General features: G+C 43.9%; 1 protein-coding gene across 2 annotated transcripts in view; it reads left to right on the top strand.

The window, feature by feature from the left end:
• LOC121875556 (cyclic GMP-binding protein C-like) overlaps window positions 1-27,274 on the top strand; it is a 176,546-nt gene that overhangs the window by 95,194 nt on the left and 54,078 nt on the right. For both annotated transcript variants that reach the window (XM_042380145.1, XM_042380146.1), the window contains exon 4: window positions 9,784-9,957. In XM_042380145.1, the coding sequence (XP_042236079.1) occupies window positions 9,784-9,957 (174 nt within the window). The remainder of the gene's footprint in view (window positions 1-9,783; window positions 9,958-27,274) is intronic.

The raw sequence follows: 27,274 nt of genomic DNA, 5'->3' as shown, positions 1-27,274 counted from the left end.
TTGAACGCAACGGGTTGGCATGGATACGTGGTTGCACTCCAAATTGTTCTACAGTATAGGAATATATATATATATATATATATATATATATATATATATATATATATATATATATATATATATATATATCAACGGAGCACCTTAGCTTTCGTCTTTATTCAAGACATCTTAAGAGCTAAGGTGCCTGTGTTTCCCTTTTCCCGTGATATATATATATATATATATATATATATATATATATATATATATATATATATATATATATAATTAAAACAATGGTTTACCTGGGTGAGAAATATATAATGAAAGGTTTTAGTCAAATTATATAAACTTTGAGCTCTGTGTGTGGCTCCACTGCTGAAAATATATCAACATAGTTTGGCCATAAAATATTAGGCAAAATTATGTTGGGAACGATGGGTGTTTAGTGAGCGTGTGCTTATTTATGTTGTATTAACATGGTTTATATACCACTGAGGACACACACACACACACACACACACACACACACACACACACACACACACACACACACACACACACACACACACACACACACACACACACACACACACACACACACACACACACACACACACATAAATAACACCTCTTGATACATGACCACAGGCACAAATCTTCACCAAAAATGTTGATCCTCCACAAAAAACAAGAGAGTCCTGTAAGGTTCATGTTCGTAAGGGCGAGCGACCGTATTAACCCTCCTCAGGCAGACGACCATGTTGGGGAGGGGGTGTTTACTGTGGTATAGCACTATCTCGACTCCTGGGTGATGGTCATGTGTGTGCCGGGAGGAGATGTACGGGCCGTTTACGAGGTCGGGTAAGGGCGTCGTGCTAGTTGGTTGTGGCCGTAGTTATCAGCCTTACGGTGTTCCTAGTGATGGCTTAACACTTTATTTTTTACTTTAGGTTTATAGCTACTGGTCTGTGTTGCTTATTATTATTATTATTATTATTATTATTATTATTATTATTATTATTATTATTATTATTATTATTATTATTATTATTATTGTTATTGTTGTTGTTGTTGTTGTTGTTGTTGTTGTTGTTGTTTACCATTTTTAGTCTTGTTTTGTCTTTGTATTTTTCTACATTTTTGGTCGATTTATCGTTTTCCTTGATTGGTGGTGTATGTAAGGGGTGTCTCTTGTATTTTAGTAATGACTTAAACTTCTGAATGTTTGCACGTATTTCCTCATCCTCATCCTTTCTTCCTTTCCATCCTCCTTTTCCCCTCCTTCCTCTTTCCTTCTCCTTTCCGTTCTCCTTCATTTTCCTATCCCCGTCTTCCCCTCCTCCTCCTCCTTCCCTTCCTTCCTTCCCTTCTTTCCTTCCTCCTTCCTTTCCCTCCTCCTTCCCCTTCCCCTCCCCCACTCCCCTACCCTTAACCCACTACCTCTCAGTCTCGGCGCTTCGATGAACTGACAAAAATCCACTCTGTTATGTCTGACATTAGCCGAAACACCTCTGAGCATTGTACCGCTCCGTGGCTCGTTCCTGCTACACTGCTGGTAGGTTAAGATGTGTAAAATATGGATTAAAACACATATGTCCTTTTCTTCTGAGTTTCGTTGTGGTATATCCCCACCTCTCTCTCTCTCTCTCTCTCTCTCTCTCTCTCTCTCTCTCTCTCGCGCCTCATGTTATCTGGACGGTAATTAAACAACTAATTCAGGTTGAGAGCGATGCCGTAGACATGCATGAAGAACGAAAAAAGTGCAGGACTATTTACCGTGGCGCCTCTTGTTGTCTAGACCTGCCTACCTGCACACGGTTTAATATTCATGAAGGCTGTGTCCATTACCTGCTTTGGTGAGAGGAAAGGGGAGAGAGAGATGGGGAGGAGGAGAGAGGGAGAAAGGGAATGAGAGATGAGAGGTGAGGGAATTATAAGAGGGGAGGGCAGGAGGAGAGAGAGAGAGAGAGAGAGAGAGAGAGACTGACTGGTTATGTGAACACGACCAATTCAAGTTACGCTTCTCTGCTCCTAAAACCAAAGAAGATTCTTAATCCTCTACTTCCCATCTGTACATAATGTAAACACACATTCTCTCTCTCTCTCTCCTCCCCCTCCTCCTCCTCCTCCTCAGGTGACAGATACATGTACAGTCTCGATCAAGATTCTTCGAACACTGTTGGAGACAGCTGGTAACTCAAGGCCGTTTGTTTACTATAGTACGTAGTATAATATAATACGAAACAACAAAACCCAACCATTAAATTAAGCAACGGGGAACTAAGTAACCAATCGCAGATCACTTTTACATTTATTCATAATTTCTAGTACGTTCTATAGTAAACAAACGGCCTCGAGTTGCCAGCTGTCTCCAGCAGTGTTCGAAGAATCTTGATCGAGACTGTACATGGGAGTTGTTTTTGTGGTAAAAGTTTGTGGTATATGACTTCTTCAGAGACTTAACTTGTATGACCTTATTTTGGTGTTGTGAGTGACTAATATTTCAATGGATTTAGATATATATTTAGGCCATTATTGTTAGGTATTGTTGCTTTTGTTGTTATTAATTATTTATGCATCTACGTTGTGGAGTTGTCAGTTATTTTACCTCAAATTTTAGACTCGTTTTTATTGGTTGGTGATATTTGTGTCATTCGTTGTGATTGGTCGATGTTTTTTTTTATCTATATTTATTACTTGGTGATTAGTTGATAGCGAATGTCGACTTCTTATTGGTTGATGATAAATGGCGATTTTTTTATTTAAACAGCTGTTAACATGGGGATCATTAACAGGGTTCTAGCTTAATCCCCAGGATTGTTCCAACAAATTATCATATAGTTGAAGACATTAGATTAATTAAGGCACAAAAAATATAATCATGTAGACATAGTAAATAATATTGTTGACAAATTACATCGAAATACACAGTAAAAAGTGTTGACCTCAATTGACGTGCTGTGGACAGACGAGTAAGTCAGGTTCGTAGAATAATCAGCGGAGTTGGGAGTGTCGCTCGCCGTCTATGAGCTGCCATCTTGACCTGTTTGGTAGTTAACATCCGGTATGGCCGCCGTGAAGAGGTTCCACGGTCGTAAAACTCTGGCCATGAAGGTCCTCTGATGCTGACTGGCTCGTGACCTCCACCAGTTGGACGCTTGACAGAACCGTTTTCGTGCTCCTCTGCGCAGCTCGTAGGGGCAGCCTGAGTCCCACCAGGTGAGGTGCTTCTTGGACCTGGGCCTTGTGGAACACCGTCAGGGCCGCCACATCTCTCATTACAGGCACAGTTGTTGAGGTGTTTGTCGAACCTCAAATGTTTGTCAAGTCCACTCCGAAGATTGTTATGTAATCCTGGAGTAGCAGAGGCACCCCCTCCCCAAAGAGGATTCTATCCTTCACGGCGTGGGCGGCCGCCGGAGAGCGGGATATCACCTGCCAACGTGCACCCCATCCACGGATCAGCTCCAGATGTTGGTTTACCCTGTGACTGCCATTGTGGTCAGTTGTTCGCAATGGTTGATAGAATTTGACGACTTCTTATTGGTTGACGGTAAATTATGACTTTTTATTGGCTGTTGTTATACAATAACTTTTTCATTGGCCATCACTGCTTATGTGTTTTTATGCTTCATTTAATGTGTCTGTCTTGTCTCAATTTATTTCATAGGGCAGTTACCAGGATACCATGGTATAGTCTAGTGTTCATGTCAATATTAATAGGCTCCAAGTTAGGTTAGGTTAAGTTAGGACAGGGCTGGTCTACAGTGTCTAGAAGGCTGTTGGCAGGGGACCAAGCGATGGGTGGCTGCCAGTCACGCCCCCCCCCCCCTCCCACGACCACACCGCCGCCGCGAGCTTGCCTGGGGAAGAATCTCTGCTAGGAGAGGTGAGGGAGTATGTGGACGGTGGGTGGTGAGGGAGTATGTGGGCGGTGAGTGGTGAGGGAGTATGTGGGCGGTGGGTGGTGAGGGAGGAGGGAGTATGTGGACGGTGGGTGGTGAGGGAGTATGTGGGCGGTGAGTGGTGAGGGAGTATGTGGGCGGTGGGTGGTGAGGGAGGATGAGTAGTGAGTGAGGGAGTATGTAGACGATGGTTATCACCCTTCCCTCCCTCCCTCGACAAACCATCTCCACCACCAACAAAGTTTCAACAGTCAGGGTGGAGATTGATTCATTAAGTCTTAATAAATCTCCTCTTGTTTTTGTTTTTTTAATTAATCATGACCTCCATCTTGTACCTCCTGCTGCTAGACAGACAGACAGACAGACAGACAGACAGACAGACAGACAGACAGACAGAATTTCGTAAACAACTTTTTTGTTTATTTGTTTGTTCTGGCAGTCTGGATATGACACCGACAAGTCTGGGACACGTCTGGAACGTGATGACGAATCGGACACTTTGTTTACGTTTGTGCCTTCGTGGGTCGTGATAGATATATGAATTTCTGCCTTGGCGCTGGTGAGAGAGAGAGAGAGAGAGAGAGGCTGTACGATTTAACTTCTGTCAGGAACAAAGCTGTGTGTGTGTGTTATTACAAAAGTTTTCAGTACACAAAGGACTAAAAGTTTCTTCACGGAAGGTCCGGTCAATTTCGAAATAAACACTGCAACTCCTGTTGTCTTGAGAGAGAGAGAGAGAGAGAGAGGCTGTACGATTTAACTTCTGTCAGGAACAAAGCTGTGTGTGTGTGTTATTACAAAAGTTTTCAGTACACAAAGGACTAAAAGTTTCTTCACGGAAGGTCCGGTCAATTTCGAAATAAACACTGCAACTCCTGTTGTCTTGGTAAGATTGTCAAAATCCTTCGTCCGTTGTGTCATGGCGACTTGGACAAAATCGTGTAGATACTTTTTTTATTGTGTGCACATAATTATATCCTCAACCTTCTGTATAACAGGAAGTAATATTATTATTGCTGGTGAACTTACCATTAAGTATTTCTTCAATTACAACTATTAATTCCAGGATAATCAACACGTTGCCGGTGTTTATATTAAGTGTAAAGGAGACGAGTTTCGTTCTGCAGTGTTTCCTGGGTATAAAAAGTGAATCGATTCGACCTTGATAGGAGTTTTTATTGTAGAATTTACAAATAATTAGGTTAGGTTAAGTTTAGTTTGGTCCGGTAAGTTAGGTTTCGTTCGGTAGGTTAGGTTAGGTTAAGTTTGGTTAGATTAGTTTGATTAGGTTAGATTTGATTAGGTTAGATTCGGTACCCGTGTTAATGGGTAACGTTGAAATCTTTTAAATACCAAATTGATTCACTAAAAGTTTTATAAACATGAACTCCACATATTGTGTAAATGTTGCTCTTCCATCAATGATCTGACGAATATTAATCGTTAAACATATGACGTATATACACATCAATATCAATATATCACTAAACACAAGTCACTGTAACATTACATACGGTTACTACACCAATAAACATGATATTTTCATTTTAATATCAACAAAAACTTAACAGCGAACTTGAAGGTTGATCTTGCAGTTACAATATTAATAAACTTCTATTCTTAATATTTCAAGATCAGTAAAAAAATTGATATTGAAAACACACACACACACACACACACACACACACACACACACACACACACACTCACACACTCACACACACTACATCATTAAACAAACAAATGTTAAACAGTGTCACGGTATGTCGTTGTACAGTGTAGCATGACAAAGTGTAGTTGTCAGCCTCTGGTAATGTTTGAGTGGGGCGTTGTTGTTGTCTTTGTCTGCTGAGAGTGAGTGTGTGAGTGTGTGTGTGTGTATATCGCGTGGTTATGACAGTTGCTGGTGGGTGTTTCATGTGTGGTTGCCAGGTGTTGTACTCGATTGATGTACATTTGGTTCGTATTGCATTCAGGTGTGTGGGTGTGGCGGGGGTATAAGTGCTCAGCGTACAGTGTATTTGTTACTGTGGGTTTGAGTGTTTGAGGGTATACGTGTGTGTTTATGTGTGTGTAGGCGTGTTTGTTTTCGTGTATGTATGTAACTGTGTGTAGATGTATTTGTGTACGTATGTCTGTGACTGTGTGTGTGTGTGTGTAAGCGTTGTAAATATGTGTGTAAGTATGTTTGTATGTGTTTGTGTACTTATGTGACTTGTGTGTGTGTGTGTACCTTCGTCTTACAAGTCAATACGAGGAGGATTATCTCACAGGAGCCCTCACAGTGTAGGTAGGTGGTGAGTTCCTCAATGGTCAGGCGGTCTTTGTCGCCCTCACGTCACCCTCCTTGTGTTTACCTGTTATCGTCGCTAGCCATCCAAGTTGTATGAAAAGATGAACCAAAATGGAGATTGTAATAAACGAGTTGAAAAGTAAATGAAAAAGAGATCCAATTACACCAGTGACATTAAATTGTAATAGCGAATTTAATGAATATCAAGGGCAGTTTCTCGTTGAAGAAATAAATGAAAAATATGTAGAATTTTATACACCGACTGTCTCAGTTTGTCGAGAATGAGTGAAGAAGGAAAATTAATTACGTCTCCGGGTAGGATGAGATGGAGATGATAACGCAAGGAATTAGGCAGGGAGGCAATAAACAAGGGATTAGTAAAAGAGTTGAGAATAACGTTGTCTCAGCCACAATACCTATTCTCACTGCCTCTCCACCTGTCCACTCACTTCCTGCCTCTTCTTCCTCTATTTCTCCCCCTCCTCCTCTCCCTCCTCTTCTCTCTCCTCTCCTTCCACCTCTCCCTCCTTTCCTTCAGCTTCTCCATCTTCTTCTCTTTCTTCTCTCCCTTTTCTCCTGCTTTTCCCATTCCTTTTCCTCCTCTGCTTCCGCTTTTCCTTCTTCAGATCCTTCAGCCTCTCCCTCTTCCTCCTGTTCTTCCTCTTCTTCTCCCTCTTCCGTCTCTTCCTCTTTCTCCACTCCTCCCCCCTCTCCTCTTCCTTAAGGGTATTCACACTCCTACTTCAGTCTGGGGCTCGATTGTGGGGCAGGAGAGACGTGCAAACCACTCTCCCGCCTCTCCACTCTACCAGGTACTTCAAGAGCTCTCACCAACACTCTCAATTTTGTTCTTTCGTTCCTTGCGTTCTCTCTCTCTCTCTCTCTCTCTCTCTCTCTCTCTCTCTCTCTCTCTCAGGATATGGAAAGGTTTGGAGTTCTTACAAGATCATTGTGCGTGTGAGAGAGAGAGAGAGAGAGAGAAACATTGGTTTGGGAAGTGTACTGTAGTTAGTGAAACGCGGCAAACTACATCCGTAGACTTATGTTGCTGGAGGTCTCTTACACTAACTCAGGGTCTACCGCCTGCGGCAACACACACACACACACATCAATCATCGCTCATAGAGACAACACGTGTCCTGTAGGCGCTCCCCCTGGCAACCTGGTCAGTCTCTTTTATCCCTGCTCCGCCCCTGCTCTGGCCCTGTCTGCCCCCCCCTGTCTGCCCCCCTGCTCCGCGCCCCCACTTGCCCCTGCTCCGCCCCACCTGCTCCGCCCCCCTGCTCCGGCCCCCCTGCTCCTCTGCTCCGCCCCCCCTGCTCCGCCCCCCCCCTGCTCCGCCCCCCCCCTGCCTGGCCCCCCCTGCTCCGCCCTCTGCCCTGCTCCGGCCCCTGCCCTGTCTGGCCCCGCCCTACCTGGCCCTGCCCTGTCTGGCCCCGTCCTTGCCTGCCCCCCCCCTGTTCTGCCCCGCCTGCTCCCTCCACTGCTCCGCCCTATCATTAACATAACTCCACCGGGATTTACCAGTAAAACCTTCAAGTTATCATTGTAAAGACTGATTATCAAACAATGATCCAATAGTGTATCCTTAGGAAGAAAATTTGCGTGATTTATAACAAATCACCAGTGAGCAGTGTAGTTGTCCGTGGGTACTGTGCAGGTGACCCTCAAAGTGCCAGAGACAAGGATTATTGCGGTGTTTACGACTCGACAAGTTTCAACAGATGTCTAACAGTGTATTGTACTACACCATGGATATTCTATCGGTGGCCCTCAAAATGCCGTCACCGCGGAAAAACACTCCCGTACGTCCACAACAACGGATATTAATTATCAGATGTTCACCAGTGAAGTATTCCAGGTGCTTTTTGTACAGCTTAAAGCGAGGGGACGGATATCCTACCAGCCCCCTCTCCCAATGATATAGTGGAAGTATGTGAAGTAGCAAGACGTTTAGACAAATTGAAGTTAAAGCGCTATTTCTCCCCGGAACTAGCTAAAACCCTCTGCTCCATCATCAATGCTTCCCTCAGTCAAGCAAGATACACAGTGCCCAAGTCAACGAGCCCACAATCCATGAATGAGAACGACCCATTACTATCACCCCAGTACCCAGCTTAATTTGCGAGGGATTCGTCTTTGACTGGGTCTGTGCTGATATTGCAGGCACCGTTGATCCTCAGCAATTTGGCAATATGAAAATTTCCTCTACCACTCACTGTCTTGTCAGCTTTCCCGATTACATATACCGCCACCTGGAAAAACCAAAGTCGTTTGTGGCTGTCGCCTTCATTGACTTCATCAAGGCATTCGAATTAGTCAACCGCAATTTGATCATCAACAAAGCTATCGACCTCGTGTTTCGGAGAAGTCTTATACCATGGCTTACAGCTTCCTTAGTGACTGACGTCAAGCCGTACGCTTCTGAGGGGCTGTCTCCACTTTTCACCTCCCTCCATTAATTTGGGCCCTAACACACTCCAGATTGTGGGATCCACCAAGTTCCTCGGCGTCACTATAGATAACAAACTAAATTGTAAAACATGCGTCAGTGCAATTGTCAAATCCTCCAGTTTCTGTCTCCATCTCCTCCGCTGACTCAAGTCCCTTGGAGTTCCCGAGCTCCTCAGTGCTTACTCAACAGTCATACTGCCCAAGATCACCTATGCCTCCCCTGCCTGGTCTGCCTCCCTAAATGCCACATACCAAGAACACGCTGACCCTCTCGGCTCTCTCTGACAATCACCACGACCTCATCTGCAAATTTGGGGAGAAGCTTCTGCACCATCCTCAACACCGGCTCCTACTACCACCTGAGATCCATCGTCCACGAAATGCTGTTCAACACCACAACTGCACGTACTGATCGCTATAAGAACAGCCCAGTCCCAACCATTGTAAAAATTATCAACAACTCGTAATCAACCAGTGTGTTCAGTGCCAGCCAATCTTACTTTTGCACTGTCACTATGTTGAAATACCCTGTAGTATGACCTTCTCCCCACCTATTTATTATATATCATATTTGTATCACTCATGTTACTTGTATATTATTTGTAAATCCAGTGACCCATCCACCAATTATGTAACTGTATATTTCAGCCTTTTGGTTGCCATGCTCTTTTAATAAACCGGTAATTAATATTATTATTATTAGTAGTAGTAGTAGTCGTAGTAGCATTACACACACACACACACACACACACACACACACACACACACACACACTGATATTGGAAAAGTTAAAAAAATCTTCAAACTCGTGTAAATTTGTTTACTTATTCGTCTCCATCAGCGTCAAAGTGCCAATTATTATATTACCTCAACCACAGCCCGAGTCATTAACCAACAATATACCGTATTTAACAGTGGTGTCATCGCTGAGTCATGGTGACCAAGCACATTATATACCATATCTATCATAAACATTTGCTAATTTCTGAGAGTACATTATAGCGACCAATAATATCCTGCAATAGTAGAAATAATTTAATTACTAATATTACGTCGTGAGATCCAGCAACAGTCGCCGGGGGTAAAGAACATACACACTACTTTACGAGTTCTCGCCACTTAGCTAATAGTTGTTCTCTCCGCCAACAGACCCGGGGCTGCCAAGTCGGCCCCCAGCACGCCGCAGACGGAACAGAGGATCGTGCCTCGACCTCTGCCAAGGCATGACACCTTTATCGCCCCTGGCGTGTCCCCTGCTCTGCCCACCTCACCCAACTTCAGACCCATGAAGCTCAAGACTACCTCCTTCTCCAAAACCAACAGGTGAGTTCCTCGTTCCCTCGCCAGTTAGTCATAGTTCATACAAGGTGAGTCACCCACGTGGACCTGTGTATATCGTGGAGAGATTCCAGGAGAGGTTATCGCCTCCACAAATCTGCTAATGAAGCTGCGCCTCACTCATAGTTTTGTGTGTCACATGGTTCTCGGCCAGAGGTACAGAGATCTGTTTCACCTGTCTCCGTCAGTCACAGGTAAGCCTTCATCTGGGTGTTGTTCATGCCACCTGCACCATAGTCACAGCTGAGAACTACACCGGCGGTGTTGTGGTCCTGACATAAGTCGCCTCACAGTTGTCGTATTCACCAAGACTTTCTTTACTCTGTGGTGACTCATTCTCTCTTGCATGCAGGTAAATCATTTCCATGTTGCATTGTTTACAGGTAAGACCAGTATTATTTACGTGTGTTTGAGTAAGAAACAAAAGGTATCATGTTCTTTAATGGTTTCTGCAGTTATTGCGCTTCTGCTGCCACGCACCGCTGTGATGTGTCTGGGTGGTCACTGAGAGGCCAAGTTTTTATTTATCGTCGTAATAACTAAAACTGTCCCCCCACTACACGAAGGCTGTTATAATTTACCATGTAAAGAGTCATTTTGTGTTTGAATTATTTTATACAACTTCCGAAGTTTGTTATTGTTGTCATTCAAACCAAGATCAAAGCTTCATATAACAAGGAGAGTGACGAGACACAATAAGGATAGGTTCTGTGAGTCTGTCTGTCGGTATCGTGTGACAGCTGGGGGTCCCTGGGGCTGCCCTTCAGAGTCTTGACCTGTTTTACACAACGACTCTACTTACACACACACACACACACACACACACACACACACACACACACACACACATACACACGACCTCAAGTTATATATCAGGTTGACTGGAATGATGGTTCCTCGCCTTCCCAAGGTCGACATTGACGCTCACTGTTACCAAACGAACGACGTTTGGAGTTTGAGGAGGTAAGATATGACTGGCTTGAGGATGATGACGTAAATTGCACTCAATCACTTGGAAGTCCCGACTATTCATCACTAGGGGGAGGAGTCGTCAGAATTGTGAAACGTCCTCAGGTGAGCTGACGGGGTCGTAGCCTTGGAAGAAATGGAGTTTGAAGCGGAAAGGAAGTGGTGAGAGATGTGTGGTTGTAGAGGTCTCTGGTGTCTTAGAAGCAGGATGCTAGATGTCGACAATGTGGGTTGTGAGGTGGCTGGACATGGGTTTATTTGGGACCAAGATGTGGGCTGTCAGTGCTGAAGACGTGGGCTGTTGTTGATCAAGACTTCAGGCATCAAAGGTTCAAGAACTTTCTGACGTCTCGGAACGGATCATAAACATCAAGACGTGAGCTGCCAACACCTCAAGATCCTCTCCTAGATTGAAAATGCCTCTCCTTCCCCCTCTTCTCCCTCCCTCAACACACACCACAAATCCTAACACTGTCCGAAGTAAGTGCCGAGATATTAGCTGTCATGATTAAAGATAGAGGTGTTCCCTGCGCCAGGAAGTGAGCTGTCTGTCATGCTCCTCCTCAAATATACCGCTAGACGCCTCAAGAATCAATCGTCCTGAGGCTATATTTGGGAGGTGATGACTGCTTATTGCATGAGGCGATCAGTCGCGGCCTCCAGCACTTTAAAGGTTAGTTACCGAGGGAGATCATGTTCAAGGTCTCCTCCCTGAGTGAACTTATCGGACCGCCGGCGGTGGTAAGGTCCTCGTCCTTAAATATTTACTTGGTCGTTATTACTAAAGGCTAATATACAGTCACACTTGGAGAGCAGATTTACAAATATTTCCTGGAGTAGCGATGAAAGTATTATTATTCGTCCTTAGTGATGTTGCTTATGAGGAGCTGTTAAGCTTCTATAACATTAAGTAGAGGAAAATAATGGCGTCTTTTCTAACAAGGTTCCTTTAAATTGGCAAGAAATATTAAGGTAACAGTCGTTGATGACATTATACAGGACACGTGTAAAACGAATGCTGTTGATTGGTCGTCCACTATGTCGTCATTGTCAAAACTCGCTTTGATTGGTCGGTTCACTCCTCTCCAATGCTGAACAAAATTTGATTGGTTGGTTCCCTCTTCTTCACTGCTCATTCTTCACTTAACTAACATTGACCTCACACTTAGCTCGTATTTAACTCACACTTAAATCACACACTTAACTTACGCTTAATTCATACTTAACTTACTTAACTTACACTTAATTCATACTTAACACACTTAAATCACACGTAACTTACACTTAAATCACATTTAACTTACACTTAATTCATACTTAACTCGCCATCTCTCTCGGACACCCAGAACTACTAAGACCATCCCCCATGCGCTCCTCTCAGTCCCAGACCTCCATAAAATATCATGGTGTGATGGTGTGGAACAACTTACCTCCACCCATCCCAGCAAAGACTACGCTCCCTTCCTTTAAATCATCGAAACAATATTTATTGTCTAAGTATTAATATTTTTGTAACATTTACTTTATACTCTTACTTTTATTGGTCCACCAGAACCATTATGTCGTATATTATCACGTAGATGACACAAGTTACCATTGTAATAATTATATATTTGCCGTCAAGACCTGATCCTCACTGTTTCTGTCCCCTTGTTTCACCTTAATACAACTCATGTTGTATTGCTTCCCTCCCTTATCATATTAATGTATATCAACTCCACTGTAAAATATGTATATACTTATAATATAAATGTAATAAAATATAAAATAAAATAAATAACGAAGTAATAACCGTGGTAACATTCTCATATGTTCTTACTGTTATGTGAACTATTCCAGGTGATACTAAATGTTACATAATACTTCCTTGAGATAAATGTACAGTATATATCAGGTGCCACTAAGAGAGCTCAGGCTCTCAACTGGCTCAGCCATGTTAATATTGTTATTGTTATCCACTCTGTATCTGTGTTCTGGCTAAATAAACTCTCTCACCCTTCCCCCCCACCCCCAATACTTTTCTAACCTTCTTATACATTACTCCCCTCCACGTCCTAATTGACCCTGCAAGTTAGATTATTGCTTCGTAAAATTGAGTACAATTAGGATTAGGGGTCTGTGAGGATTGGGTGGGGGGCACTTAACCACCAATCACTTAATCTGAGCGCTGGAGAAAATGCTTATCAAAAGTAAACAAAGTGGTGGTCGAGGTATGAGAGAAAACGGTGCGGACAAAACTGTTGAGGCAAACGACGATAATTTATGGGTCGGTTTACATGGCAAGCATTCGGGGTATTGTTCGTGGAGGATTTATATTCAGAAATTCCTTTTGTTTTTGTTTGAGAGAGAGAGAGAGAGAGAGAGAGAGAGAGAGAGAGAGAGAGAGAGAGGTGAATATAGATTAATGAATGACATGATAAATTGATAGATATACAGTACATATACATTGATGTATACATAGATATACAGTACATATACATTGATGTATACATAGACAGACATACATAGACATATACATAGACATAATACGAGTACATTTGTACATAAAGGAATACGGTAGTTGTATCGAAATTCAACTTAAGAAGACGAAAGGATAATGCACAGGTGATGATCTGTTATAATTAGCGGTGTATCACAGGTAGGTGAAGGGCCCCTGTAGGGTTGTGGGTTCACCTGACCAGGGAGAGGGGAGGAAGGAAACAGGTAAGACCCGCCTCCCTCCCTCCCTCACACTAATGGTTCACTTACCTGTGTTGATTGACTCCTCCTGCTACTGCTGGAAGTGGAGGAGTGGGGGAGGATGATAAAGAGGAAGGAAGGAAGGAAGGAAGAAGAAGTAGTGTAAGAGGTGTAGAAGGGTGATAAAGAAATTGGAAGGAAGGGAAATGAGGGTGAATGATGAGGAAGAAATGAAGAGGTGGAGGTGGGAGGAGGAGAATGAAGAAAGGAAGAAATGTAGAGAAGGGGTACAAAGGAGGAAGGAAGGAAAATGAGAGGGTACAAAGGAGGAAGGAAGGAAGATGAGAGGGGTACAAAGGAGGAAGGAAGATGAGAGGGATGCAAAGAAGTAAGGGAAGTAGATGAGAGGGGTGCCAAAGGATAAAAGGGAAGAGTTGAGAGGGGTGGAAGAAGAAAAGGAAGGAAAAGATGAGAGGGTGCAAAGAAGGAAGGAAGACGAGAGGGTACAAAGGAGAAAAGGAAGAAGAGGGGTGCAAAGGAGGAAGGAAGGAAAAGGAGAGGGGTACAAAGAATAGGAAGGAAGATGAGAGGGTAAAAGAAGGAAGAAGATGAGAGGGCACAGAAGGAAGGAAGGAAGATGGCAACAAAGAAGGAAGGAAGCGAAGATGGAGAGGGCACAAAGAAGGAAGGAAGAAGGAAGGAAGATGAGAGGGGTGCAAAGAAGGAAGGAAGGAAGATGAGATGGGTACAAAGAAGGAAGGAAGATGCGAGGGGTACAAAGAAGGAAGGAAGGAAGATGAGCGGGGTACAAGGCAGGAAGGAAGGAAGGAAGGAAGGAAGATGAGAGGGGTACAAAAAAGGAAGGAAGGAGGATGAGGCGTTCTGATGACACAGGAAGACTTATGGCTGATGAATATTCAACTGGGGACTTGGCCAGGTTGTTAAGGTGGAGGGAAGGAAGGAAGGGAGGAGGAAGGAAGGAGGGAGGAAGGAAGGAGGGAGAGGCCGGACTCACTTTCTACTACCTTCTATACTATATTATCTCTCTCTCTCTCTCTCTCTCTCTCGTAGACGAAACAGCAATAACATGAACATAAATTCTCCTCAAGATCTTTATTAGATATTGTGTGTGTGTGTGTGTGTGTGTGTGTGTGTGTGTGTGTGTGTGTGTGTGTGTGTGTGTGTGTGTGTGTGTGTGTGTGTGTGTGTGTGTGTGTGTGTGTGTGTGTGTGTGTGTGTGTGTGTGTGTGTGTGTGTGTGTGTGTGTGTGTGTGTGTGTGTGTGTGTGTGTGTGTGTGTGTGTGTGTGTGTGTGTGTGTGTGTGTGTGTGTGTGTGTGTGTGTGTGTGTGTGTGTGTGTGTGTGTGTGTGTGTGTGTGTGTGTGTGTGTGTGTGTGTGTGTGTGTGTGTGGACGTAATTATCAACCATGGCCACAAAAGCAGAAACAGAACACTTGACCTCTCATAAAGCAAAAACTAGGTAATTAATGTACCAGTAAGTACCAGATAGTGGCAGATAACACCAATAAATTGTACTCACTGACACCACAAAAACAGTTCACTGGCCCACCTTACCTGGCCCGGCTCAGCATGACTTCAGATGGAATGAGTTTTATGTTAATTGTGCCTCAAAATATACTGTCACAGTCGTCATTAATCAACGCGTAAAACAGAGATATAATATTTTATTTCTCAAAGTCTATGTCCTTATATTTAACGTCAAGTATCCTTCCATTAATAGTAATGTTGTTTCTTAAGGAATTACAGATTAAATTCCATTTTTTTTATGTTGAGATAAAGTTATCGTTAAGCGAAAGTGGAAGGTGTGTGTGTGTGTGTGAGTAATGAAGGAATGTGTTGTGGAGTGACTACTGCTGAAGATGACTCCTCAGATTAGATAATAGTTCCCGTTTTCTCTGTTCGTGGAGGTGGTGGTAAGTCGCTGGTGTCATTGCCGGGTGTGTGTTTACTTAGTGAGGTTAAAGACGATGCAGACATGTGAATGGCCTCACATCAGCCCAGCCTCTGGAATACAACCGTCATTTCAGCCCATAATTTTCTCAAGAAATATGTGTCGTTTTTTTCAGTGTTGGTGCGATAATAGACTCTTAAGTAGCTATGGTGTAAAGTGGTAGTCACACAGCACAGGTAAAAGGTTACACCGAACGTTGACGAGTTACACAATGTACTGTACAAGCGTTACTACCCTGTGCCGGGACGCAGGGACGTATCCTACACGTACTGTAAAGGTGAACATTAATTAGTGTCTAGTGAAGGGAGCCGTTGCTTGAGTATTAGGTAATGGCCCGAGTCTCAGCAAGATCACATGAGCAAGTGAACATTACTAAACGATAATTGTGTCACAAGTAGAAACAAAATAGGACTTTAGACAACATGGAAACAACAGACCCACAAGAAGGGAAGAAAAGAAAATGGGCAAGGAAAGTGAGCAGATCATTCACACTCACAGATAGTGAGAAACTTAAAGATAGAAAAAGATTAAGTAGATCTAAAAGTAGCCCAGTGCCCGTCCATAACCTGACGAGGCTGAGCACCTCTTCCCAGGCTTCACCCACAGACCTGTCCCTTGGCCTCGAGACAAGTAAACGCTCGACTCCCGGGGACGAGTCCTTCGCTCACAGGGACTTACCACTAGCTGTAGAAGGCCCGGAGGAAGAAGGTCTATCGGAAGACGTGGAGATGGCGGTAGACGATGAGGGAATTGAAGGTGCCTACGATGATGATGTTTTCCTCCACGTGTCCCTCAAGGACTACTCCAGCGAGGAAAAGTGTCAAGCTCACGTTGATGATGAAAGGTTGGTTAGTGTAGTGTTGTGGGTGAACAGCCTTACACAGTCTTATCTCTTTATTATAATGACGCCATCAGTAAACATAAACACCCGTCACTAGAAGGTCGGTACTTGTGACCCAAAAACAGTCCATAACACCTGTTGCTCCCTGACGTTATACTGTACACAAGTAGCGTGTACTGTACATCATTGAGCTACGTAGTGACAGTGTTATCTATGTATTGTACTGTACTGTATTCTGTTATCAGTGGGACAACGTTCTGCCGTTTTTGCTTTAAATAACTTCGTTTTTCATGATTATTATTGCATTACACAATATAGTTTAATACCTATTATTATCATCATCATCATCATCATCATCATCATCATCATCATCATTATTGGTATTGTTATTATTATTATTAGTGTTAGTATTTTCATTATTATTGTGGCGACCTGTGGTGTAATGGTCAGCCATTTGCCTCGGTCTACCCAGCAGCAATTGGGGACCTGGATATTAATCGATTTGCGCATCGTGTACTCGCCAGTACAGTTGGCGAGTTGTCCGGTCTTCTCGGACTATTCCTTGACACTGGGTCATGCAACTTGTTAACTTAGGGTGTGGTTGTTGTGTTGGCCACAACTTCTACACCTTAAACAAATTCACTCCTAGGTGGCCCCTTGGGTCGTCCATCCTCGTTACACGAGGGGCAACCATTATTATTATTGGTAGTAGTAGTTGTAGTAGGCTATTTAAAAAAAAAAACGTGGTGGTGGTGGTAGAAATAGTAGTAATGTTAGTTGCAGTAGTACGGTATAGTATGATAGTAATAGTAGTGGTAGTAGTAGCAGCAATGTGATAATGATAATTATTGCTGTCCTTATCATTATTATTATCACTATAATTAGTTCCCAAGTCACGATAAGAGAAGTGACACACCGCGTGGGTGAGGTAAGTTATGACCTTTGGAAATATAACTAAAAGTGCGTCATCATTAACCTAACCTAACCTAAACTTTCTTAACTCAACAACTTAAAACAAAATGACCACTCGTCACCAAATTCTCATAAATTCCCTTTGATAAGTTTTTCTATTAAATAAAAACAACATATAGTCTCAGGTACAATTTTTATCGCCATCTTAGCTTCAGTGAGACAGGTGTACGTGCGTTCTGGCTAATGATCCGCATCAGTGGAGTGTTTTGTGTATTGTGTGTACTAAAACCAACACACCTTCACTAGTGTAGCGATCTCTGTCCACCATACAAACCTCAACCGGGTGGTCAGACGTGGATGTGAGAGATATAATAACCTAATTTAAGCTAGGATCCCATGTGTATGTATATGCATAATGCGCAATGTGTGAAGCGTGTTGCGTATTCACTGCTCCCATGTGTCCGTCAAATGTGATGATTGGTGCCCGAAGATTCTGTTCACATGGTTGTCCAGCTCTCAACTGTAGTCACTTGTTGCACTCCCATCATGCACTAAGTTCGGTCTCGAAGTGTTACAGGAATATGTATAATTTTGTCATGTTCTTCTGTGACTGTTCTTCAAACTTGTTTTTATTCCAAAGAGCTGATAAGTTAAAACTATATTGTCTATTGATATGTTGAACTCCATGTCAATAAATAACTTACACAACTACAAATAGCATTTTCAGAAAACATGTTCATGAAATGTTCAAGTCATGCAGATCGTATTTCTGTTTTGTTTTCAGTGGAAAAATGTCCCCCTGTTTTTCTAAATTTGTTCGTATATGACATTACGTGGCACAGTGATGATGAGTACAATTTGGCATAGGAACAATATAGAAACCGACGCTATATATGAACTTGTGGGTGTAGTTGGGAAAACCCTTCGTCATCCCTGGCTTGATACTTGCGTGCTGACCACCCTTGGGAGCGCTGAATACGCACGTACGACACTACACATCACGCATTGCGCACGACGTACACATGGGATCCTAGCTTATGGTTAGGTTAGGGCATTAATTCTATACGGATAGGCCATTAGATTCGGGTGCATATTAGTTCATTGGGAAGTTAAACTACAGCGGTCTAATTGCATTATTAAATTCACGGATCCACACATTCATCATTCACGGTTCTTCACATTCATCATTCACGGGTCCACATTCATCATTCACGGGTCCTCACATTCATCATTCACGGGTCAACACATTCATCATTCACGGGTCCTCGCATTCATTATTCACAGGTCCACACATTCATCATTCACGGGTCCACACATTCATCATTCACGGGTCCACACATTCATCATTCACGGGTCCTCACCTTCATCATTCACGGGTCCACATTCATCATTCACGGGTCCTCGCCTTCATCATTCACGGGTCCTCACCTTCATCATTCACGGGTCCTTACATTCCATCATTCACGAGTCAACAGTCATCATTCACGAGTCAACACAGTCATCATTCCACGGTCTCACCTTCATCATTCACGGGTCCTCCACCTTCATCATTCACGGGTCCTCACATTCATCATTCACGGGTCCACACATTCATCATTCACGGGTCCTCACCTTCATCATTCACGGGTCCTCACCTTCATCATTCACGGGTCCTCACCTTCATTATTCACGGGTCCTCACCTTCATTATTCACGGGTCCTCACCTTCATCATTCACGGGTCCTCAGGGTATGATAGTGAGGCCGCCTGTTGCTTCCTGTCATCAACACAGATAAATTGTTATCGTGTTGCATGTTAAGAGAGTTTATCCTTATCTCCATCATCGTGTCTTCCTGTGTCTCTGTGGTTCTCTCTGTCTCTCTGCGTGTCTTCCTGTGTCTCTGTGTCTCTGTGGTTCTCTCTATCTCTCTGCGTGTCTTCTTGATTATCTATGCCTTCTCGCATCACCCTGTATCTTGTCGTGTCTCCGTGTATCTTGCCTTGTCTCCCTGTATCTCTCTTTATTTCAGTATGTCGCTGTGTCTCCCTGTATCTCGCTGTTTCCCCCTGTATCTCGCCGTGTCTCCCTGTATCTTGCCGTGTCTCCCTGTATCTCGCCGTGTCTCCCTGTATCTTGCCGTGTCTCCCTGTATCTTGTCGTGTGTCCCTGTATCTTGCCGTGTCTCCCTGTATCCCGCCGTCTCCCTGTATCTCGCCGTGTCTCCCTGTATCTCGCTGTGTCTCTCTGTATCTCTCCTTGTTTCAGTATGTCGCTGTGTCTCTCTCTATCTCTATTTCCCCCTGTATCTCGCCGTGTCTCCCTGTATCTCGTCGTGTCTCCCTGTATCTTGTCGTGTGTCCCTGTATCTTGCCGTGTCTCCCTGTATCCCGCCGTCTCCCTGTATCTCGCCGTGTCTCCCTGTATCTCGCCGTGTTTCCCCGTGTAGCAGTACAAGGCTCCAACACTCTTGTACACCTTCAGACAGTCATTACATTGTCCGCCTTTAACTCACTTGTTAAGGTTAGTTCACTTGATGCTCAGCTGCTGCCGTAGTCTCCCCCGCCGTCTGTCGACGCCTAGTTAACTTAACATTTTCTTCCCCCGTCTCTCTTAAAACTGTCGGGTGGACTGGCTTGTAACTTAACCGGATTGTACTTTTAAGAGAGAAGTAAGAGGGGTGAGGATACAGCGCTTGTCTCCTGCTCCCATCCGCAATCCTTCTAGGTGGGAAACTGTACCGAGGTTTCCAGTTTGGGAAGTGATGGCATTCAGGTGCAGTGCCAGCTAATGTCTCCTTGTGTAAAGAAAATACAGTATTGTACTCTACACGTTCACTGGACCACCACCCACCCGACGGCCGTCAGCCTTTTTCCATCAAAGTTATTCTTGTTCAAGTTTGTTTAAAATTCCGATGATTCGTTTCAATAAACGAATGGGAATAAGCGTGACGATGTGGTTATCGAGTAAATCGATATTAGATGTGTCGATCCACACTGTCAAGTGACGGCGTGCGGTTCACTTGTTAGTTTGAGTGACTCTCCCTCCTAGCTGCCATTGCTGACATATTTATCCAGTAAAAATAACCTTGTTCGATTATCTCTCAGTTAAACGTCAAGTTGGATCGAACTCCTTAAACATCTTTTAAAAATATAGTAAATTAAAACCATTTCAAGCTGCCTAACAGTATACAGTGGTTCAGAGGCCGGGAAGCACAGCACAGCTTAATGAAAGTCGATTTATGTCCGAGCTGGAGAAAGAAAAGTAACGCGCCAAGGAACATTAAAGAAAACGGAAACTTGTGGCTCTAACTCAACCAGTTCACCTTGTATTAACTTTTTGTTGCTTTTAATTCTCTTGTAGACACTGGCTAATACTTTTTACCCTTTTCAAGATATGTTTTATTTTTATGAATAACTCCATCTACATCGGAGAATTGCAAATGTTTAATAAACAAGAAATTTTACTCTAAATGCACATATTTAGTTCAATTCTCCCGTCAGCCCAGCAGCGCCACCAACATAGCCAGACCGTACATGGCTGCTCACGAGAAATAGCTGCAGAGTTAATGGATTAACTTGGTCTTACTGGCGTTATAGTGGCATATATGTCCGCCGGCAGCACTATTAACCCAAGGGATGTATGTGGGCCAGTACGGCAGCTGGGGTGGGGAGGTATATGGTAATGATCTTTGTATGTATAATGTGGCGGCCATAGTTTGTGTTCTGCCTCCTCCTGTGTTCAAGGTGTTTTAGTGGGTGTGTGTTTTCACCTTTTGTACAATTTATCTTTTTCTTCTCTTCTTCCTTTACCTTATCATTCTCTCTTTTCACTCTTCCCCTCTCCATCCTTCTGCAGCCTTCCTCTCTTCACCCCTTTACCCCCCTCTCCATACTTTTACCCCCTCCCCAGCCCTCTACCCCCTCCCCCTATCCACCCCTCTCCCCTTCTCCCCCTCCTTCCCTCTCTCCCTGTCCCTTGAAACAAATGTTATCACCTACTTATCACAGCAGTAAATGAGCTGGTTATCACTGTCGGGAGGGAGGCGTATTGTTTAGGAGGGAGTGAGGGAGTATGTGAAGAATGAAGGGAGGGAGGGAGGTTGTGAAGGAGGGAGGGAGGTTGCGAAGAAGGGAATGTTGTCAAGAAGGGAGGGAGGCGAGTTGTGAAGGAGGGAGGGAGGAAGGGAGACAGGCTGTTAAGAATGGAGGAAGAGAGGGAGGGAGATGGATTGTGAAGAATGGAGGGAGTTGGGCTTGTTATGAAGGAGGGAGGGAGGGAGGTGTGGACGACTGATACTGTTATCACTTTATCATCTCTTGACGCCGCTAAACTGTCTGTCCTTGGTAAGTAAGAGGGGGTGAGGGATGGGATGGGAAGGGAAGAAAAGAGGTGGTGAGGGAATGGAAGAGGAGCCGAGGGAAGGGTAGTGGAGGAAGAACTCGAAGGGAAGGGTAGAAGAGAGAAAAATAGAAGCGGTAGACTAATATATATACGTTGATGAATCGAAAACAAATCGGCGTTGACACACAAAGATACACAAGTTGTATTAATCACCCCAGCGTTGAAACAGGAAGGAAAGTTGACGAACCTGAAACAATTCCCCAGCGTAAGCACGGGAAGAGGCGTTGACAGAATACTTGACACATCACCAGCGTTGACACACGAATCGACTCTTATCAATAGAAACCTTTGTCACATGTACTGCTGCTGCTTGTTATAATGTAGCAAGATTTGATTGTCTATATATGGCTTAGATAAACATTAGGTGTGTGTGTTAGATTAGGTTAGGTTAGAATAGAATAGGAAAGAGTTAAATTAGGTTAGTTGAGTTGAGTGTTGCTTAAGAAATAAAGGTGAAGTAAGATTGTGACATTCTGGCGAGGTATATACGTGCTATTGTTAATAGGGAAATGCCTTACATGTGATGTTTATTAACGCGAACTGGAAATAACTGCCAATAGCTGTTTCGTAATGTTGTGGCACCTAAAATATCAGAAACCGGAAATGGACATCATATAATTGAGGTAGCCATTGCAGATAATTAAGCAGTATATTGTGTTTTGTAATGTGAAAACTACAATCATTCATACTTGATAAACAAAATTATTTACGTGAAGTGGAGATAATGACTTAATTTATTTGTGGGGCGTTTCACTAAGGCTTGTGTGCAGTACTGTTGTTATTATTTCTTACAGCTGTCACTATACTCTCTCTCTCTCTCTCTCTCTCTCTCTCTCTCTCTCTCTCTCTCTCTCTCTCTCTCTCTCTCTCTGTTTGGTCTTGGTGTGCGTGTTGAAGCTACATAAGAAGGGACTTGCACCACAATCTCTGCAGCGAGTCTTCTGTGATAGACTTCCAGGTGCTAATTGCACGCAGGCCAACACACAGACGTTCTCTCTACCTCACCTGGCGGAGTTAATGATTGTGTCATGATCCTCACACCTCATAATACCCGCCTGCACCACTCACGGCTTATTGTGTCATGTTGCTCTCACTAATAACGGCCTCTCCTGCACCTCATGACGGCCTCCTGCACCTCATGACGGCCTCCTGCACCTCATGACGGCCTCCTGCACCTCATGACGGCCTCCTGCACCTCATGACGGCCTCCTGCACCTCATGACGCCTCCTGCACCTCATGACGGCCTCCTGCACCTTCCTGACCTCCTCCTTCACCTGCCTCCTGCACGGCCTCCTGCACCTCATGACGGCCTCCTGCACCTCATGACGGTCTCCTGCACCTCATGACGGTCTCCTGCACCTCACCTGACGGTCTCCTGCACCTCATGACGGCCTCCTGCACCTCATGACGGCCTCCCTGCACCTCATGACGGCCTCCTCCTGCACCTCATGACGGCCTCCTGCACCTCATGACGGCCTCCTGCACCTCATGACGGCCTCCTGCACCTCATGACGGCCTCCTGCACCTCATGACGGCCTCCTGCACCTCATGACGGCCTCCTACACCACATGATAGCCTCCACACTTCATGGCGGCCTCCTGCGTTACTCATGGTCACTCGGGTTCAGTGTTCTACATATTCCCGTGGATGGTGTATATCTCTGGGACCTGTATGTAAATATTTCAAAGAGGTTATGAGGGGTTTATGTTGTGAGGGTGTGATGAGCCACGTGACAATCATAGGAGGTTGTGGAGGGAGGGAGGGAGGTGATGGTGTGTCCCGTAAAGTGTGGAGGTGTTTTGTAGACGGTGTTGAGGTCCACTGTGTGTGGATGGGTGACGGGAGCAGTAGATGTCTTTCCTGTAATCATGTGTGTGTGTGTGTGCGCGTGTGTGCGCGTGCGTGCGTGTGTGCTTGTGTTTTGTAGCGTGAAGGAAAATACGACCAAAAAATGCGAAGATGATGACGAGTCATAATGTTATGTATGCGTGACATTTTTCTTGACTAGCAGTTGGGAGGGGACACCATTACTGCCCGTCACTCATATGTTAAAGATTGAATGCCGCTTTGTTGTGTCTCTATATAGACCAGATTAGATTATTCTCCTAAGATAGCCTGTAAACGCGTGTGTGTGTGTGCCTGGATGATTACACAAGTTTTCTGTATTACTGCACCATCGGTGAGTTTGGGTGAATGTGGTAGGTGGAGTTTGGTCTTGGGTACACTTGACTAACACGTGAAGTTAAATGGTTAAGTTTACCTTATATATGAGTTATAAGATATAAAATATCCATTAAAATTATTTTCTATCGACATATGAGTTTTTTCTTCTTTTATTACTTCGACTTCTGAACACAGGCATGGAGGGTGTGTGCCTGTGTGGCCTTCACTTCCGTCAGCTGAAGCGACGCTTCAGGTGGCGCCTCGCAGCGGTTGGTACCTGTACTAATAGGAATCACCGGTCATTTAACTCGCATATTTTTCAATCCTGTAACTTTTCTCCTGAAATTATCTATTAATGTCAAAAAACGTATTAGTGTCTCTCCCTCAAAGTTATGGAATTTTTTTACATTTACAGTCTTCTACCAGTTTACATAACCAAACCAAATTAACCTAACCTAACGAAACCTAACCTAACCTAACTTAATATCTTAACCTTCCATCTACTACGTGATACTTGTAGTGTTTATGAAAAATCCCCCTCGGGTAATCATTGTTGGTTTCCGTCCCTGAAGATTAATACTCGTATACAACTTCCTGCCTAAGGTGGTGAACACACGTTCTGTACCTCTCTCACAAGGCTCTGGCGAGGTGCAGTTTAATCAAAACATCATTGAGAGCTTGAGGCGTGATGAGATTATCCCTCGGAATAAACAGTTAGGTCAGTTTAGGTTGGGAAGATTTGTTTGGTTAGGTTACGTTAGGTTAGGTTACGATTTATTTTCCGTTTGCTTTTGGTCGGACTGCGCAAGGCCAGACACGAAGGTTCCTGAGTCCCCTTATCTCGTGGGGATTTACTGTTTTGTTTGTAGAATGGGCGTTTCTCTACCCTAACCTAACCTAACCTAGCTCGACACCTCTGAACTAACATAACAAAGAAAGGTTAGCAACGTGAGGTCAGCTAAATGGCTACATCAAAGTACATGATTGAACCAGGCTAAAAACACACACACACACACACACACTCGCGGGAGAGAGAGAGAGAGAGAGAGAGAGTTCTGCTTATTTATACGGAAGAGACTTTTCCAAACACCAGTTGATGACAATAACTCAGTGTGAAGGAAGACCGTGCTGTGTAGTTTAGTGTATGGGAACATTTGTTGGACCACCTGTTTTTGTTGTCATCTATCTCGTTTTGTGTTGTGGGAGGTCTCTCTCTCTCTCTCTCTCTCTCTCTCTCTCTCTCGTGTGTGTGTGGGGGTGGGGAGAGACAGGTAACCTTCATGATTCAGGTCGTGGTTGTGTAACCGATCTGAGAATCTTCAATTGTTAGCGAGTAGTTACGCAACAGATGCAAGAATCGTCACCACCACAGTACCATGATGGGGCGTCGTAAGTTTGCACGAACACGATACCTGGCGACGAGGGCGAGACTCACACTCACTAGCCACGAGGACTTGGCCCGTACGGTGATGTGGACTGTAGCTCCCCCCTGACCCCCTCACGCCTTCATCCTAACCCTCCCCGGCTGTCTTATCTTATCAGTGAAGTAAGGTGGTGGTGAGGGTCTGGTAGAGAGGCCCATGGGGTGTATCGTGAAGACAAGAGGAGTTATATGTTGGCTACACGTCGGTGTTTTTATCAGTGTGGGCCGACGTGTGCAGTGGCGTGGGTCGGCAAGCGCACTCCGTCTATGTTTCGGGAATTTTTTTAGTGTGCGCATCGGAACGTGTGTGTGTGTGTGTCGTTTACGGATACACTGACCCACGGTGGTGTGACTCTCAGTGCTCACAACAAGGAAGTGTGTGTGTGTGTGTGTGTGGGAGAAAGAGAGATGTATGTGTGTATCGCTTCCTTATAGTGACGTGGTGATGGGTGACACACAGGAGGAACTACCAGCTCACCTGATAATATTGTTTAGTGTAGTGGTGGAACCTCGCGTGAGAGGCAGTAGCGGAGACAGAAAACGGTCTTGTTATGGTCTTACGTCAGGGTCTTGTTATAGGGTTATATCATGGTTTTGTTATGACTTATGACCTTATATCATGGTCCATACAGTGTTGTTATGGTCTTATATCAGGGTCTTATTATATATCTATATCATGGTACAGTGTTATTATGGTCTAATGTCATAGTCCAATAATAATTATTAAACCCCCAATAACAAAATATTTTAATAAAAAAGCAAGAATAATATTTATAGCTCATTATGTTCTCTAGTTAGGCGGTGATTATATTTTCTTAATTAATTTTATCCAATAAATAGAAGAGATACATTGTTAAGTTACCTGATGTAACCCACACTCTTCTCTTCTCCCAAGTCGTGTAGGCTGTAGTGAGTTGTTTAGCTTAGTGGATAAATGACCCCTGTAGCGGAGGAGATGCCTCTCAATAGCGGATGAACATTTTAGTAGCGGACTTTTTCCATGGTGGCCTTCCCATAGCGCGTCTGAAGTAATAGAAATAAGGTCCACAACAATAAATAATAATAATAATAATTATTGTGGCTACAGTATTTGTGACATGTCTACTACTGTGCCTACTACCACCACATCTACTTACCACTCTATCACCTACCACCATCTACCTACCACCCCACCTACCACCATCTACCTACCACCCCACCTACCACCATCTACCTACCACCGCACCTCATCTTACCACCATCTATCTACCACCCCACCTACCACCATCTATCAACCACCTCACCTACCACCATCTATACTTATCTACCACCACTTTAAACTACTACTATCATAACAACAAGAACTATCACACAGTCTACCACTACCATCAACATCATACACGAGGCACCATCCACTATACTTCATGATACGGCATCATAGTGACACACACACACACACACACACACACACACACACACACACACACACTGTACTCAGACTTCTTCACTATCATCATCACCGTCTTCAATGACACCATCACCATCTCACTCATCACTCTCGCCATTAACTTCACCATCTACATTAACACTGTCACTAATTCATTATCATCACCTTCATTACCACCATCACCATCTCCACCATCTTTCTCCATCGTTATCTCCAACAACAAGATAATATTGATAGCTGCTGTTAACGTGATATGCTCCTCACTATCTCGTCTGCTTATCACCATCACCTTCACTATCCTCAGAGATGGGGTTGTGTGTGTGTGTGTGTCACCATCGTATACTGTACTACACTACCTTCACCAGTATCTCTACCACCACTACCAACAACAACATTAACAACAATAACAACATTAACAACAATAACAACAATAACAACAATAACAACATTAACAACAATAACAACAATAACAACAATAACAACATTAACAACATTAACAACAATAACAACATTAACAACAATAACAACATTAACAAC

Source organism: Homarus americanus, unplaced genomic scaffold (genome assembly GCF_018991925.1).
Source record: "Homarus americanus isolate GMGI-L3 unplaced genomic scaffold, GMGI_Hamer_2.0 scaffold58957, whole genome shotgun sequence".
In the NCBI taxonomy this organism is placed as follows: domain Eukaryota; kingdom Metazoa; phylum Arthropoda; class Malacostraca; order Decapoda; family Nephropidae; genus Homarus; species Homarus americanus.
This window is presented reverse-complemented; position numbering and strand designations above follow the sequence as displayed.